Here is a 19,199-nt window from a genome sequence, read left to right on the forward strand (position 1 = left end):
TATTTACACTGCTCTCTCTGTAAGACTCTGGAACGAATTATGCTGGTTATGAGAGGTTCCGCCGTATATTGAACGAAAGATGAAAAATAAAACAGTAAATTTTTACATAAATTACTTTATTTTTTAAATATTTATACACATAAACATAAATTGCCATCCATGAGCATTATAGTATTACACATTATGACTGTTAGAATTCATTTGCGAACTAAGCAATGACTAAAATAAAAGAGATATTTTTATATATAATAATGGAATAAAATAGACATTGAAGAAAGATCCCATTTACCATGGCACACCGTTCAAAAGAACAAGAAAAAAGGGAAATAAATCAAACATAGCCCATTCCCAGAAACATGAATAATAAAACTAAGAAAAATAGCAAGGGGGTTGAAAACATTATGCAAACTTAACCCTTTCCAATTTTGATCAGCTCCTAGACAATTAAGATTAGACAAATTGCATTATTATACTAAATATGTGTATGTCACACTTGACCGGATCCACGCGGCTCGCATAACCGTATGTGTTTTCACAAAACATGCCCCATATGCGGCTGACATAAGCGTATGTGTTTTTACTTTGCTCCAAGTTTCCAACCTCAGTTCAACTTGGAGGGATTTTTTCATGGTGTGGAACTTTGGATAAAATAATACGTCAATCCTTGGCCTTATGACATCTGTTGAAATATCTGACTAATAATTTGTAACATCACAAGGATAAATAAAAGAACAGATCCCTGATTTTTATTGAGGTCGATAATTAGTCGGCGCCATAATCATGCCCTATATCTGTCTCACTCTTGACGCTACGCATCGCCAGTGGGTAAGAGTGACACATGATGCGTGCTTTGATTTATTTATGTTCCGATCTTATTTGTTTATATTACGATATATTTGAAGAATAATGTGACACAAGTGTATTATAGAGTACCAAAAAGGCACAATGAATCCCAACGTTTTTGTTTAGGAAAATAAATCGTTTAACTAAATACATGATAAAAGTAATCATTTAAAAAACGGCAAAATACCGCCGCGCACGGGCGTCACTCAGGAACAAAGTTTACGCGGTTAAAAGGTTAACACACTTAGGACAGGAAAGGTATTTCTACCCGTTTGGTCAATTTATGCTTAAGGGCGGGAAGAGTATTTTTACCTTCTGCGCTGGCCTCATTTCAAAGTCAGTCAAGAAGAAATTTTTTAATGTTTTTATATGAATATTATGTACCAGTCTCTTTGTTAAGGTCTAAACTATATGTACACAACTATCAAATCCCGTCGCAAGCAGCCCGCAGGTGTAAAAAATACCCGTCCGAAATATGTTAACACATTTTGCGCGGGTTTCGGGGAAAACTCACAGAGTTGTCTAGGGAAAACATCAATAATTGTATAATAACATTGCATAATAATATTCATTGTCTAGGAACACATTGTATTTATTTTACTATCCTGACAAAATTATTATATGTATTACATTAAATTAACTATCTCGCATTCATTTAATTAATGATATAAAATCCAATCAAGTATCACATTTAATTATAAAATTAAATAAAGTGGAAAAGGTAAGTATAGCGAAGGATTAATGTTCCAACTTTGTGACAAAATTTTTAAATATAAGTTTTTTTTTTACAATTTCCCACAATGTATCTTTTGACTGTGTTATATATATGGTTTAACAAAATTCAAACAAATCTCTTATTGGCCTACAATTTCAAAAGCGGCCATGTACTATTTTTATTATTAGCGGGTAATATTTCTATTACCTGAAGCAGAGGGCTGATAATAATAATTATAAAATTGGATAATTTATACAGCGCCATTTTTGTAAAATACTACCTCCATGGCGCCACCTTTCATTCATGTGTAAACAATCAATATAACACTGCGTGTATATGATGCAGCGCCCTGTGCACCATCAGGTGCGGATAAGGGTTTGAAGAAGAAGAATAAAGGTTAAGGTAGATTTGGCCATATTTAACCTGCGTCAACTAGATTAAATTCGATATGCTGTCATTGTGAACGGCAGTCAAAAGGTTAACAATCCAATAAGTCAATCCTCAAATTTTAGGTCAAATAATATCCGCAGTATGGAAATAACTGTGGTGCAAAAAAATATATAAAACAAAATTAAAACTAAAAAATTAAAAAGAAATCACCTTACATAACTGCTATGTATGAAATTCAGTCGTCGTAAAATTAAGCTCCCTCACCGACAATCCGATAAGTCATGTTATTCTTTAGTGTTAGCCATCACATTATTTTTAAAAAAATTATAAAAAACTCATATATTTAGGAATTGAAATGTATACATGTATAATTTCATTTAACTCTGCCCGATTTGCCCGTACAAGATTCTGGCAAAAAAAGGGTCTTTTCAGATTTGCCCATGTCTGGGACGGGCACAAAAATTGGGCCTTTGCGGATTTGCCCGTGGCTGGTACGGGCACCCTTGCAAAGAAATAGCTCAAACTGATTTTACCACAGTAATGGCGGTAATTGTAGATTATAATGGAGTTATAAGCTAGAAATACTAGAAGGAAAACCTTTGTGTATCTAACATCAGTTTTTCAAGTAGTTAAAAATTATTTTAGTTTCCAACATTCAATAAAAACTGGAAAATATTGCCTTGCAATAATGCATTATTTCATTATCAGGAATAAAAAAAAAAGCCAGCCCTTTCCCAAATAAAATCTCATCGGTCCTTTGACTGATTGATTTTTAATTTTGGTTAAAAAATCAAGGTTTGTCTCACTGAAAATGAAACATGGCGCAAACTATTAACAAAAATTGAAAATGGCGCAAACTATTAACAAAAATTAGCATTGGAAAGGTAAATATTTTAGTAAGGTTACGTCAAATTTTCATGACGTTTCCAACATTCGAAGCGAAGAGTAATGTTGCAAATGTCATGAAATTATGACATTACCTTAGTAAATGATCTACCCTTTCTATGCTGATTTTGTTAATAAACGCACTGCTAAAAATTAATAATTTTAAAAAGTTCTGAATGCACTGAGACAAATCTTGTAGATAAAAAAACATTGATTGGAAACAAGCCATCTATTAATACAGGGTATGTGGGGCATATACCTCTATTTTAAAAAATCCATGGATATGTTCAAAATGTTCTAACTTTTACAATTAGAAAATACATTTTTCAACAAAATTGATAAATGAACCCATAATATAAAAGAGAAATGGCTAAATTGTTGATTTTTTATCAAAAGTATAAAAAAAAGTGTTTTCCATTCAAAAGTAAAAAAATATTATTAACACATTGGTTACGGTGAAGTTTGTTAAATAAATTTAAATTGACGCGGGCGATGTTACATCGCATCAAAAGAATAATGACAGAAAAGAATGGATAATATTTTTGTAATATAGTTACATCTATCCGCTACACAGCAAAGCAAACATGACAAGAAATTAGACATTTGAGAAGAGTTTTTTTTGTATATTAAGTTGATGGTAACTAAAATGCACAACATAAGGTTTCTGAAAAGCACAAATGTGTTACGGGGCAATAATTATAACAACTTAAACTGTGACCCCCAGCACCCGCGGGGCAATATACGCGGGAATGTTTATGTCACAAGATCCAACCCCTATAAGATTGATTCAAAGGAGCCTGCACACACTTGTCTTTGTACTGTCATAGCGACCAGTTGAATAAATTAATTGCATCCTAATTACGAGTTATTATTACCGATACCTGAGCCCCTTAATAAATATTTGCTCGCCGTAAACAATGTGTTAATATCGAAAATATTTTGAGTCTGTCCAAATTTTTATTCAAAAATGCTGGATTAGCTGAACTTCGTAGTCATTTATATTATGATTTTGATTGATTGATATCTCAACATACATCAAGAAGTCAATTATGATGGGATTATGGAAGTCAATGTAGGGTATTTACAGAATTTACAACCCGCCACAGTCTGGTTCAAGTTATCAATTTTTATACAGTAGAAACCCTCTAATCTGTCATCTTTGGGTCTGGGGTGTCAGGAGGTATGGATAAGCGCATAAAAGGTCAAATTATCAAAAAATACAGCATAAACAATCTCTCAACTCAAAAATTACTATGTATTGTTAAAATACATTAAAAACATAGCAATAAGCCGCACAAAACCTGTTGTTACTATTGAAAAAGAAGAATACAACAATACATTCAAATAAAAATTGAAGGTAGCCTACAATTACTTATAAAAAAGTTATTTATATTCAGTCAACACACTAAGGACGGGAAAGGTACTTCTACCCGTTGGGTCGATTGATGCTTAAGGATGGGAAGTGTATTTTTACCTTCTGCGCTGGCCTCAAGTCAAGAAAAGAAGAAAGTATTTAGTGTTTTTATATGAATATTATGTACCGATCTCTTTGTCAAGGTTTTAAATATACGTACACAATTATCAAATGCAGTCCCAGTGGTCCGAAATGTGTTTAAAGGACGGTCGGATCAACCTAGATGGCGGACCAACAAAAAGCGGATGAGAGTCTCTACTGTACTGTATAACATTCATGACTACACATTTATATGATTTTTAATTTTCGCATGAAAAACGGTATAGATGTTGAATACTAAAAAAAACAGGTTAATTTTCTATACTCTCCGACAGGTTAATTTGATATAATTTACATTTGAAGCAATAACTTGGTGATTTTCTTATAATTAAAATATAACATGTTTTAAAATCACTATAAATATTTTATTATAACATAATTATAATGTCTACCGGTTTCGAAGCTTACCGTTTCTTTCTCAAGACTGATTAATACTTGCATTGAGACTGATTAATAGGCAATCTTGAAAAAGAAACGGTTAGCTTCGAAACCGGTAGACATTATAATTAAGTTATAATAAAATATTCATAGTGATTATAAAACAAAGTTATATTTTAATTATAAAATGGAAAATCACAAAGTTATTGCTTCAAATATAAATTATAATTTGCCATACTTCCAGACAGGTTTATTTGATTCAGGAATATCAAATGGGTATAAAATTGTATTAGAATCTAAGAATTCTTCCGGGATTCCGTTCGGCATTCACTTTTGCATGTTTTGTTTTATTCAGTTCTCGATATCTCATGGTCTAGTTAACATTGTATTAGAATCTAGGAATTTATCTGGGAATCCGTTCGGAATTCATTTTTTGTTTTGTTTCAATCAGTTCTCAATATCTCATGGTCTAGTAGAAACGTTTCCGGGTTTTTTCTTGATGTTTCTGGTAGAACATGATCCCGATTACGACGCACGCCACGAGCGCTATGGATCCCACCAGCAGCAGGAGGAATATCTGGATCCCGGACATGGAAGACGGCTTTGTGTCTTCGACGTGATCTCTTGGAGGTTCAAAGAGCGTGGCCGACGGAAGGATGTGCGATCGGTCTCCCTGATTGAGTACCTGAAATGTTAAGATGTACGATATGAGTGTGTTCAAATCTTATTATTTATTTTACTATCTTGGACTCGCAGGGTCAGAATTTAACAGTATGAAGGCTGTCTGGAGATCGGATTTATACTCGGTGAAGACCAAATGCTGCCTATACAATGCCTGCATTGCTCCTGTTCTCTTATACGGTTGTAAAACATGGCACCTTACAAGGGCCCAGAGAATCCGTGTACTTAGCTTAGAGAATAGGTGTCTGCGAAGAATTTTAGGCGTGCGGTAGTTTGACTTTGTGATGAATGGCGTAAGGAAAGAGGTAAGGCGTAGGACGCAGCAAATCTTGATCACAACTGTGAGACTGTCAAGAAAAGGCGATTCAGTTGGCTTGACCATGTACTCCGCATGCCTCCCGAGAGCCGCCATCAAGCTTGCCTCTTTTACAAGGCATCAGGTTCGCGCTGCCTAATACTACCACTGCTGACAATTTTTCAGCAGTTCTTGCCTGAACTCACTCCCGAGATCCAGTTTTATCCGCAGAAATTCACTCCCGGACTGATTAAATTTGTTACAAGTAGTCTTCATGTTGCTTTTGACAATGACTCCAATTACCATGTTCCCGCATCCCATAAACGGTTTTAAATTTACTCTTTTTTGCGTACCAAAAACCCTCAGTCAGGTGACAAGGCATGTACGTTTAAAGCGGCTCTACTTACGTCGTGAGGTTCCTCCAGTTCGTACATCTTGACAGACAGTATATCGTGGTTATCGCTCAGATCCCCAGTGGTGGCGGAAACACCGAAATAGTACCCGGTCGGCAAGAAGACTCCCATGACTGAGAAGCATTCCTTCCACGCGTTCTTGCCTTCAAAATCGGTCGAAACTGAAACACAAAGATGCACATTTTACTATGAAGTCTACAAGCGAATCTTTTTAATGAAGAATCAAAACTTCTTGACAAAGTAGTTTTCAATGTTTTCAACACATTTTGGATGGGTCTTTTTACGCCTGCAGACCGCTGGTGACGGGATTTGATAATTATGTACTTATAGCTAAACTCTTAAAAAAAAGATTGGTATATAATATTCATATAAAAACATTAAATATCGCTCTCTCCTTTCAAGAAAAATAAAAAAATTGTCAATTTTCAGTTGTTCATGTTTTCGGTACGCCCAGAAAATATACTTTATCTCATCAAAAACTTATACCCCCTACATGGCAGAAAGTATGTATTGTTTTTGCATTTTGAAGAAAAGGTGTGGTTTAATTATATTTTTAAGTATACTAAATATTTATTAAATGGAGAAAAGACCTTCAGGTTTTACCTTAAAAGATCTGTTGCACAGTAAAAAATTCGATAAAGCGCGTGATATTTATTTTTAAAACATTGTATTATATTTTTAAACTTTAAAAACATTCTCCTGAAAAATCAAGTTTTTTGATTTATGACGTTCTTGAAAGGAGTGAGCGATATGTAACTCTTTCTTGTCTGACATTGAAATGAGGCCGGCAGAGAAGGTAGAAATACCTTTCGTGTCCAAAGTGTGTTAATTTAATTTTCATTTGGTAAATACCACTATTTCTTAAAAACTACCATGACATGTGTTTCGATGCATTGTGCATTGATAATAAGTATTTTTGATAGTAAGCCGCTTCGGCTTACAGAAATAGTATGAAATTTAAGTATTTTTGTAAATAATAATAACACAAATATTTTTCTTGTTTTTATTTTAAAATAAGAAGAAGAAAGAGCAGCGTACCAGTGAGAACATCATTCTCATACTTGACGGATATGTGCGTGTCCCTGTCTAGGTTTCTGAACCTCGCCTCACAACCAGACAGCTGCGTGTGAGTTCCATCCCTGTCGTGGTCATAGTGGAGAGTTCCGTTGTTGACCATGGCAGAGATGTAGGGATGCTGGTGCTGAAATGACAAGATCAACTCTTACCACTCTGTAGGCCAGATATTCTGGCTCGTATGATTCTAGTAGGCAGCTCCGTGGGCCACAATGTCTGGCCCGGCGCAGGTATAACTTTAATCACTGATTTCTCTATCACCCAAGTATATTCTACCAAAAAATATTTCAGATAAATACAGTTATTATTCTTAATTAACATCGTCATACGAATTGCCAGACAGAGTGTCACAAAATTAGGGAACCAAAATATTTTTTTTAATGGTAGAAAAACGTCGCATTTTTTTAGCAGAGTAGCTAATCTACTTTTTATTTTTCAATAAACTATAATTTCATGTAATTCGCGAGTGAAAATTCTAGGCAAAAACCCTCGTTATTCTGCTAAAGGCATGATTTTAAACAATTCAATAATTTTAAGTTAGCAATGAAGTTAATTAATTATGATTTTTTTTTTAAATCAAACACTTGTATAATACCAATTAATGAGTTTTATGCCATTACAGATGACTAGCTTCAAAAACTGATGTTTTCACAACAGGTAAAAAGTAAAACTGTAGATGAAAGCATATGTTAGTTTTCGAAACTCGTGTGTAATGAAAAAAACCTCATTAAGTGGTATTATACAAGTGTTTCATTAAAAAAAAAATCAACATATCATTCTACAAAGTTAATGCCGAAACAATAAAAAATATATGATTTTAGTTCTATGATTTCACTTGCAAGTTTACATAAGATACGAGTGTGTGTGTGTTATTCTAGCTCTTATTGCAGAATACTTTCACACGTAAATGTTGCATACGCAACGTAGAGCTACAGATGCATCTTCTTCTTCTTTCTGTGCCACTTGTAACGAAGATCGGCGATCATCATGGCTGTCTTCAATTTTGATGCTGCAGCTCGGAACAGAGATTCGTTGCTTCTGCCAAACCATTGTCGTAGGTTTTTCAGCCATGATGTCCTTGGGCGTCCTTGAGTTCTTCGCCCCTCAATCTTTCCTTGTATGATTAGGTGGAGAAGAGGATATTTTTCATTTCTCATGACGTGTCCGAAGTACATCAGCTTTCTCTGCTCGATGGTTGGAAGGAGTTCCTTATTGGTATTCATCCGTCGGAGGACCTCTAGGTTGGTGACCCCATCACGCCATGAAGCTCGCAGAATCTTGCGATAGAGACCCATTTCAAACGCCTCTATTCGGTTTTCCAGTGCCTGTGTGAGTGTCCATCCCTCCATTCCACAAAGAGCAATTGGGAAGACATAGCACTTCAACACACGCTTCCGAAGTTCGAGGTTTAAGTTTCGGGACAAAAACACTTGATTCATTTTGTCATATTTGACACTCCATCATTGCCTTAAGGATCAGAATTTTTTTATATAAATTTTATCAAAGAAGAGACTATTAATAACCGTTCAACTGACTTCGCTGATGGTCAGGTAGGTCAGACGCTCTGGCAGCTTCGGCGGATATAATAGGCGTTAATTTATTGACTCTCTGCATTGTAAAGGTTAAGTAAAACGTAGTGGGTAAAACAGAAAAATAATTGGAAGTGTGGTTTTAGTGATACATACGACAAATACAAAACATGATTTATGCCGTGATTTATATCAAAACATGAGACGCATCACTAATAATAAAATGAGAATGACACTTACATTGTGTTTCCCGTTGTGGTTGCTATAAGTGTCCAGAATGATGGCGAGCCCCACGAAGAAGTCCACATTCCCAAACACGGGGCCCACCTTCATCCTGTCCCTGGCGTACCAGATGGCCATCCCGTCCCCAAACAGGTCCTTTCCCTTCCCGTGCACCTTAAATTGAATCTGGACCTCCCAGTTCCGAGACATGCACGGCTGAAAAAAAATACTCAATTAAGTGGAGCCTTATTTTTTATTTTATTTGATTTTTCCTTTATTTTGAATTCTTTTGCATTACACAATATAATATAATTACAAACTAGCCCCTTATCAGCATCTAATGGTGCATAGGGCACTGCATCGTATTGATGCAATGTTATCTTCATCGTTAATTATATGAAGTCATTTATTTATTAAGGTATTTATTCTCACCCCCCTGGGAATTGAACCTGGGACTTCTAGCACAGTAGCTAAACACACTGACCATTACGCCACGGAGGTGGACGATGAAATAATTAGTACAAGTACAAAAAAAAAATAATTAAAAAAAAGATCCCACAAAGGCATGGCCTGTGTGTTGGTACACATAACATTTTAGATTATAGTAAAGGGCACTGGCAAGAATACAATAGATATTATCAGAAATAAAATAAGATTAAAAGTGCTAATATAAACTACAAATATTTGATTTTGACAGAAAACAAAAAATCAAGAAGATGAAAATGAAAAAAGTTAGCAATATGCGCTATATGAGTTGTAAGTTTAAAAGAAAAAGGAACTCGGATCAGTTTTTTCAATAAATAATTTAAGCAATCTATATTTAAACTTTTCCTTACGGTGTATATATTTTGTACACCATATGCAAATGGGAAAAAAATTAATATTCCTAAATGTTGCTTTTATTGACCATAGTTGAAGTTGAAACATAACAATTTTGTTATCTTAGCTCTGGTAAGTATCTGAAAACAAGAAAAAAATACATCGCAAGCAGCCCCAATAGCTAGCGTAGTGACATGACCGCTGCGTAAGACGATCTGCGCATTACTGGTGCAGTAAACACGTTACGACATGCGCGTATAGTACGCCACGCACGCACACACTGAGAAACGTTTGTGTATTGGTGATTTTATCCCCGATTTTTTCACAAATTATTTATTTCCGTAGCTGCAAATGAATAACATTATATTATAATACTTTTACGTAATACAAAATTGTGTTACGGAGGAATACGAAAATACAGCCCCTACATAAAGAACTCTATCTGCAAATCTGTTTTTTTTTTAAAAGGAGAGAGTTTAGAAGATTTTTAAAACATTTTTTTTATTTTATTAATTAATTTATAACGGTTATTATTAATTTATAACGGTTTTATCTGAAATTCTAAACTAGTATTAAACATTAAAAAACACGACAAGATGATGTATTAAATCGTTTAAAAACTTTATGCTTTACCAAAATTAAGTAGTTAGTGTTTTAGGAGTTCAGTTCATTTCGAAAATTCGATGTAGATAGAGTCTTATACGCCTGAAAACGAGGCGTAATTTATTTTATATATTTTTTGTTTATTTATATTTGTAGATAACGGTCAGTTGATAACGTACACCAAATATCTCAAAATTGACAAAAATGTAGTTAGAGCACTTTACGTAGGGCACGTCGATATGTTATATTGATATTCCCATTTGAAAAGTGGAGTTGTAGTAAATACATATCACCGAGAGGGGAAGGTTAAACTGAGCATAACTAGCACCCCTTTATTCCATCACCTTTACAACCGAGGTTGTGGTCAGAACGCAAAAAGAGTCAGATTATCAAAAAATACAGAAAAACACGGGTTTACATTAAAACAAACAATCTCTACTCTGGAGCATACTGTTATATGGAAGCGAAACATGGACTATCGGGCAGGCAGAATGGAGTCGGCTGGAGGCGATGGAGACGTGGTGTTAGAGGCGCATGTTGGGGATTCATTGGTCGGAACATGTAGGGAATGTGAGGTATTAAGAAGGGCTGGGGAGTCTAGATGCTTACTAAATAAAGAAGTACAACAGCGAGCCAAATGGATATGCCATAATATAAGACACCAAGGCCTGCATCTTACGATTGCGGAAGGCATGTACGAAGGCATGTACGAAGGAACAAACTACAGGGGACGACCTCGCTTAATTTACATGGACCAAATTATCTCCGACTTGCATCGTAGCAGGTACGCCGAATTGAAGAGATGAGCAAAGGATAGAGAAGGGTACAAGTGCCATTTTAGAAATAAATGTCATGAGGTTTTAGTTTTTTAGTTTCAGAGGTTTAGTTTCAGAGGAAGACCGAGAAAAACTTGGCAGTCAAGTATGCCAAATACTTGAAAGTGGTCAGGTTAGGAGTCGAAACAATCAGTGGGTATGTATGAGGAGATGCATGAACGTGGAAGAGGCGAAGAATGTTTGCAAGGACAGAGTGGTGTGGCGTTCTATTCTCTCTGCTTACCCCTGCGGTGAAGCAGCGTGATGGTTAGTTAGTGTAGTTAGTTAGGTTTTAGTTTTAAGTAGCCGTTCGTGTATATGGCCCATACTCCTTTGAGGAAAGTTTTGTTTGGATGACCATGTACAGCCATTTTCCCAGACAGGTTAGTGCATTGCCATGAGAAAAGTCCATCTAATTATTATAAAATAGCATAGCAACATGATTACTTAACCTAGTTATAGCTCTCTAAATGCATCTCTTCAAAAGTAGTTGTTTGGCACTTTTGGCTGGCAACGGTCGATATAAGTTTACTAACATTGGACGATAATATCGACCTTTGATACGCAAAATCATTAGCAATAAATCTGAGAATAGAGTGGAACCTCTTAAAACAAGCATAATTCGTTCCCGCATCTTACTCGTTAAACGAAACATTTTTTTCCCATAAAAATCAATGTAAAATACGATAATGCGTTTCATGCCGGAAGAATACTCAGTTTTGAATTATTTTTTATTTAATGTTTATTCAAATAAAATTACATACAAATTGTTAAGGAGTGTAACAACTTGGCATACATTTAGATATTTAGATTTTGTTTTTTAAATGTACATATAAATATGAATTTGTGACAAATAATTTATTCTTAACTAACTAACTAACCATCACGCCGCTTCCCCGCAGGGGTAGGCAGAGAGAATAGAGCGCCACACCACTCTGTCCTTGCAAACATTCTTCGCCTCTTCCACGTTCATGCATCTCCTCATACATACCCGCCGATTGTTACGACTCCTAACCTAATAATTTATAATAATAATTTATTCTTTTTAACTAGAAAACTGTCTAAAGAGATTTATTTTTGCCGACGTTTTAAAAATTGGCAAAAATGTCTCACAGGATTATCATTGAATAAATTTGTAGCACGAATAGCGACCTCCTTATTAGGGTGATGCTTCTTAATGTACGATGCAACAGTTTCATATGCTTTCAGCATTTCTCTTATTTTGCAAGATGAATGTTGCTCTGCTACTTCCTCGTCCTCTATAAACAAGCTCTCCTCCATAATTTCTTGCTGTGAAACACGATGCAACTCTATGGAGCATAAGCTCTTCGGTGGTCAGCTCTTGGCTGTGCTCTTTCACAAGCTCTTCAATACTGTTGTTATTCATCCGAGTCCCGGCTCACAAATGCCTTGAAAAAGGGACTTCCCCTTTTTCTGTTACTCGCTATGCGAAATATCTCTTGTTAAGGGAGCAACTTTTTCAGATTTTCTTTGGTCGTTTTGTGAATTACTCGTTATAAGAGGTTCTACTGTATTGGTATTCATAAGGCTTAAAATCATACACTGTTTATGCCATCTGTAAACAGTTTATGATAAACTCATCAGCTGTTTCTTGCTAGGAGCTTTTGTTTACAAAATAATTGAATTTAATTAGGTTACTTATTTATTTTTTTACAAAAATGTTAATAAAATTAGTATATAACCACTCACCGAGATTTTTACGTCTACCGGTTTCGAAACGTACCCGTCTCTTCGTCAGGACAATCACTAACACAGCATGCAAACAATACTACCCTTCACCACCATAGCACCATGTGTAGTTTTGAGTGTGTAGTTTTGAGTGTGTAAATGGTGCTATGGTGGTGAAGGGTAGTATTGTTTGCATGCTGTGTTAGTGATTGTCCTGACGAAGAGACGGGTACGTCTCGAAACCGGTAGACGTAAAAATCTCGGTGAGTGGTTATATACTAATTTTATTAACATTTTTGTAAAAAAATAAATAAGTAAAAATGACTAACCACAAAGTAAATGCTTTAAATATTAATAATATTGAGAATATTAATTAGGTTAATTTAATTAAATCATCTGACAATTGTTTTTGCATACGAATGCTTATTTGGAAAGTAGTGAAAGTAAATATTATAACTTATCAAAAAAACAATATAATTTTAAATGATAAGTAATTTAGGCTAGCTATAAAAGTAAACATTGAGTCAGATAACGATGTTGCAATATAAAATGTATTTAAAGCTAACAGAACTATGTACGTACTGAAAAATATACAATATATGATGAAAAGTTCTAAATAGTTATAAACAAACTAACTAACCATCGCACTGCTTACCGCAGGGGTAGATAGAGAGAGAAAAAAACGCCACATCACTCTGTCTTTGCAAAAATTCTTTGCAATTTCACTCACATGCATGTCAGCTGTCCAAACTTAAAACACAGTAAGGGACATTTTTTTGTAGTACATTTTTTTTTGCATTTTCGGACTGAGTAGCATCTACTTAGTCCAAAAATGCAAAAAAAAAGTACTACGAAAATGTCCCTTACTGTGTTATTGTAACGGTAAATACACGAGTCTACCAAACAATAAAATGACTCAAATGCAATCGGTGTTAAACGCAGCAGCGACACTAATTTTCATAATTTCTAAATTTAGTCACATCACCCTACTACTCACAAATGCACTGATTGCGCTTTCCCAATAGGGTTGAGTATAAACTCTGTCTACTCGTATATAAATCAATACATAATTAGGCTCCAGAGTATCTAAAAGAGCTATGTATTCCACACAAATTGGTTGATAGACGTCTCACACTTCAATCGGCTACAACAACTACTATTCAATTCATTTCAATTCAATTAATATATACATTACAAACTATAAATTTTTTTAATCGTATACGTTAAAATAAAATATATGCAAGAACTATTGCTAAAGGTGTAGAAGAATCCCACTTCGGAAAACTCCTTCAGACACATGGAACAGATCAATATCCAATGAGATATTGTTCAACATAGCGGTGGCTCTTCCTACAGGCATAACCATCAGCAGGCATACTATAGGTAAAGTGATCTTACTCGCTCGCAACTAAATTTGGCGAACGTGCTTTTGCTGTTGCTGGACCGATGACATAACAGTGACAGTGAGATCCTCCTTAGATGATGTTAAAAAACTAGAAATCCATTTGTTTGCTAATAATATCCACTATCTCCTTTTCCCTAATTCCTTGAGGTAGTATTTTACAAAAATGGCGCTGTATAAATTATCCAGATTTACTGTTATTTTATACTTGATCATGCCAAAATTTCCTCCATTTTCCTCTGGTTCTATTTCCAACTGCTTATTGCATAATTTTATTCAATTCAATTCAATTCAATTCAATTCAATTTATTCAATAAAAAAATAATATATACATAAAAAACAATATTCAAGGTGTATATATTAAAAGTAAGCAATAAGACTTAAAGGTGTAGAAGAATCCCGCTTCGGAAAACTCCTTCGGACACATGGAACAGATCAATATCCAATGTGATATTATTCAACATAGCGGTACCTCTTCCTACAGGCATAACCATCGGCAGGTTGGTCCTGTGTATAGGAATGTGAAACGATCTATGCCGACGCTGTCTTAGGTAACTATCGGGAACATACAGACCAATGCTCTGGATAATTTCAGGATTATCGATCATACCGCGCAACAATCGATAAAAATGCGTAATCAAATACACATTCCTTCTAGTCTCTAAACTATTGTAGCCAAGCATACCCTGGAGAAACTGGGTCGGGTAGAGCCAAGGATAATAGCCGTACTCTCTCATGTAGAGATACCTCAAAAACTTCTTTTGGACTTTCTCTACCATAAGAGAGTACTTAAGCTCGTGTGGTCCCCAAATCATTGAGCCACTCTCGAGTCTACTTCGCACCAAGGAGTTATAAAGAGTTCTCAGCACGCGGGTATTTTCGAAAACCCTGGCATTTTTATGACACCGTGGACATAGTATGTAACTAAGTAACAAACTAACCCTCACGCTGCTTCCCCACAGGGATAAGCAGAGAGAATAGAATGCCATACTACCCTGTCTTTGCAAACATTCTTCGACTCTTCAACGTTCATGCGTCTCCTCATAAATACCCCCCAATTATTTCGACTCCTGACTGGTCGCTTTATACCTGATTGTGCCAAGTTTTTCTTAGCCTTCCTGTACATCTTTTTCCAACTACATTTGCCTTATAAATTTGTTTAACCGTTCTTTCCTCACTCATACGTTCCACATGTCCAAACCATCTCAACACATTTATTGATAATGCTTATCTCAGTCTTGCATTGTTTCCATATTTCATCATTCGAATATCTATCATATATCGTTTTGCAGCACATTCGACATAGTATGTCCTGTCAATAACACTACCAATTTCATATTTTAATTTATATTCCGGCATTACACAAATTGAAATTTTAAGAATACAATTTTCATGCCATGAAAATACTGCATATATTACGAGTAATGATTTTATCTAACATCTCCTGCCTTGGATCAACACCCGTGCACTGTTTTCAGACTGATTTTAATGTATTTTTTCTCGACTGCGTGACGTATTTTTAAAATATAATACAACGAATTAAAATTATTATATTTAAAAAAAAACAAAACATGTTATTTTAGCAATGTCACTAAAAAATTAGTTTTTTTCTCGCAGGTATAATTCGAGGAAATACTCGAGAAAACAGGTAAACTAGTTCGAAGAATGCAGCAATAAGAAATACACTATTTTACGTAATAAGCGCGTATCAGAATTAATGGACTTAATGAGGAAACATTCATGAATAATATCTTACCACTGAATTCCAAATCGCGCCGCTTTTAGACTGCTCGTCCGGGGTTATTCGGACCTGTTTCGGAGTCACCATCGTACTCCCGACAAGATCCCAGAACGGGATAGTTAGTCCTGTACCTTTACAAACGAAAATTCACATATTAGCAGCGAAAAAACGAAAACAATTTGACAACTCGCAGTCGGACAAAACATAACCCTACCTTGATACGGCTTTATAAGGGAATGTTCTCGCTTTTGATAATCTTTTGTGTTCCATTGCGCTTCTATTCCAATAATAGACACTACTAAAATTATGTATTTAATTACGTTTGTGCTAAAATTGAACATTTTGACACCTAGACAGCGCAATTTATCACAAAACACGTCCTACGAAGAATTATTTTATAAATTTCTGGAAGGCACCACCAGAGTTCAAAAAGCAGGTTAGCCAATTTTTATCACCAATATGATATTTATTCTACTGAGATTTGTGTGCTGCTCGTTGTTTAACTGAAATTCGTTTTGTTCTGCGCATGACGTCATACTAGCGATAAATCCATACCCAGTACGCTAGCGTTTTTAGTTTTCGTTGTTCGCTTCAAAATTCCAAACGAATAAAACCGTTATGTAAAAAAATGTACACAGATGTATTTTTTCATGCATTCAGAATTCAGAAAATAGAAAACATGAATTCCCTGGCTCCTTTAAAGATGTCTCTTATGAAAAACCCACGCACCATTAGACTCTATATACTTTAACCATGTCACCGCGTTTGTCGGTAAAGTAGATTACTCAATTGCAATGCAGAGAACTATAATTTAACGGCTACGATATTTAATTTGTTTTACTACTGACAAACAGATGGCATTATTTAAAAAAAATCGTACGCTAAATGTGTTTAAAAAATCTAGGCACGAGCCTATATGAATAGCAGTTGAAGATTGTATTCAACTTTATTCAGTTAATCAGCAAAACATGACATTTTATCGAAATATCCAAATAAAAAATATGAGTTCCGTTCTCACCCCCTGCATCCTACTCTCATCCTGTTAAAATCATCATATTCTACAGGAAAGTTCCAGTACCTATTCCAGCAGTTTAATACAGTTTATTAGAGTAAACTACTGGAGTTCAAGACCAGTGTGCCAAAAAAGTTGAAGCGAACGTATAGCGTCATTTACAATGATAATTTATATCTGTACCTACGTATGCAATATTTCATGAATTGTTATCATGCTTTTCTGTTTGTCAATTCAATTTGTTCATCACTTTACGCATGAAGAGTCCTTTATTCTATCAGAGTTAATAAAAATGCAAGGTTATTAGGACGCACATTCTTAAAATGTAGGTACATAATATAATTAATTACTGGACGGTTTAAATATTGTCAAAATGGTCGATTTGACTCTCTTTTGAATGCTGGCGATGCTGTGCTTCTTGTCGATAGTAGAGAAGACTTGAAGGAGCTGGGTCAAAGGTGTATACTGTGTGCAAGGAAAGTGATTTACTGATGAATGTTGACTAAACCAAGGTCATAGTTTTTTAAACACTTGGAGGTGGATCTGGATGTAAAATAGTAGTTAATAGGGAAATTTTGGAACAGCTAGATGATTTCGTATATTTGTTACACGTATATTTGAAGCACGTTTTCTAGTGGTAGAAAGATTGATAAAGATAAAGAAAGTAGAGTGAATGCTGCACTGAAATCAGTTACAGTATTTTTTAAAAAAGGAATAACCCTCAAAGCGTCTATTTCAGATGCTTGTCTGCAAATAGGATATAAAAACCTTTCAGCAATGTGTAAACTGGTAGTGCACAAAGGAGTCCTGGTTCCAACCCTAATGTTTGGCAGTGAAGCATGGAGTTGGCAAAAGAAGGATGAAAGAAGTTTGAATGCAGTCGAAATGCGATCTTTCAGACGAATTTGAAAGGCATTTGGCTGGCTTAAGCGATCGCTTTGTACACTTGTGTAACGTTCACCATTCTGTCCATTATTGAACATCCATATTGCATCACTTCTTGAAACATGTATTTATGTCAATGTTCGTAGATCCTTCCGCATACCGGCACGGTCTTAGATACATTTGTGAAATATGACTAATTGTTGCGCCATCAGTTGAGAACTTGGTGAAGTATTTATTAAGCTTATTCCTTTTTAACATATCGCTCACTCCTTTCAACAACGTCATATTTCAAAAATCGTAAATTTTCAGTTGTGCATGTTTTCGAAATGCTCAGTAAATATACTATATCCCAGCAAAAAAGCATATTTTTAACTTAATATTTACCCCCTACAGGGCAGACACTGTTGTTTTTGTATTCTGAAGAAAATGTATTATTTAACTATTTGTTTTTAAATATACAAAATATTTTTCAAATGGAGAAAAAACATCCAGGTTTTACCTAAAAAGATCTGTTGCACATACATTTTATTTGACCAGCGACTCCTGGGTTTCCTCGTAACGTGATGATGTCGGTTACGACGAAACCCGGTCTCTGGTCAAATAAAATTCATGTAGAAAAAACTATATAGTTGTTATTTTATTATATATATATTAGGTAAGTGTATATCTTATTTTCTGAAAGGATGGTAGCACTGGGCTAGAAGTGACCCTTCCCATTTCACACCGCGATATATAGAATTTCCCTCCACGGTAATGTCTCCGAGATCTTCGTTCCTCCGAGATCGACGACCGGTCAGCTAGTTTCGTTCACATCAGCCGGCCACATCGGGAACTTCCTAAACTAGATTCAAACAGCTAGAGAAAAAAATATATAACACGAGCAATGGCCATACTTCAGCACCACGCCACACACTTTATAGAGAATCAACTATATTACAGTATATGGCCACCTAAAAGAACAATAATCATTTGAATGCGAGAAGGGACCTACCCAATAATTTTCGAAAATAACGCTCGGTTTTTCTTAATGGCAATATTATCTTCAGCAATTTCAAATGTATTACCAACATTAAAAAATATATATATTTTGGATCTGTTTTGTAAATCGATGAAGTACCTACCCGGATATTAAGAAAAAAACTTGAAAATTATGTTCCTTGGTGGTTTATTGTATTTTTATAATAACTCAGATGAATATGCAGCAAAACTAAGTATGATAGATGTTCGAATTGTGATATAAAGAAGGAATGCAAGGCTAAAATTCGAATTATCGATAAAATTAAGAAAAGTGTGTT

General features: G+C 35.0%; 1 protein-coding gene across 1 annotated transcript; it reads right to left on the reverse strand.

Moving 5' to 3' along the window:
* Positions 1–5,041: 5,041 nt before the first annotated feature.
* Positions 5,042–16,445, reverse strand: LOC148303280 (vesicular integral-membrane protein VIP36). The gene is made up of 6 exons (XM_088270194.1): positions 16,222–16,445; positions 16,023–16,138; positions 8,957–9,154; positions 7,152–7,314; positions 6,108–6,274; positions 5,042–5,409 (listed from the first exon to the last, which is right to left on the reverse strand). The coding sequence occupies exons 1-6, from the start codon at positions 16,346–16,348 to the stop codon at positions 5,194–5,196; spliced, it is 987 nt and encodes a 328-aa protein (XP_088126320.1). The 5' UTR covers positions 16,349–16,445; the 3' UTR covers positions 5,042–5,193.
* Between the last annotated feature and the right edge of the window lie 2,754 nt (positions 16,446–19,199).

The sequence above is a fragment of the Brachycentrus maculatus genome, unplaced genomic scaffold (assembly GCF_059751285.1).
Source record: "Brachycentrus maculatus isolate JH-2025_06_01 unplaced genomic scaffold, ASM5975128v1 h1tg000374l, whole genome shotgun sequence".
In the NCBI taxonomy this organism is placed as follows: Eukaryota; Metazoa; Arthropoda; class Insecta; order Trichoptera; family Brachycentridae; genus Brachycentrus; species Brachycentrus maculatus.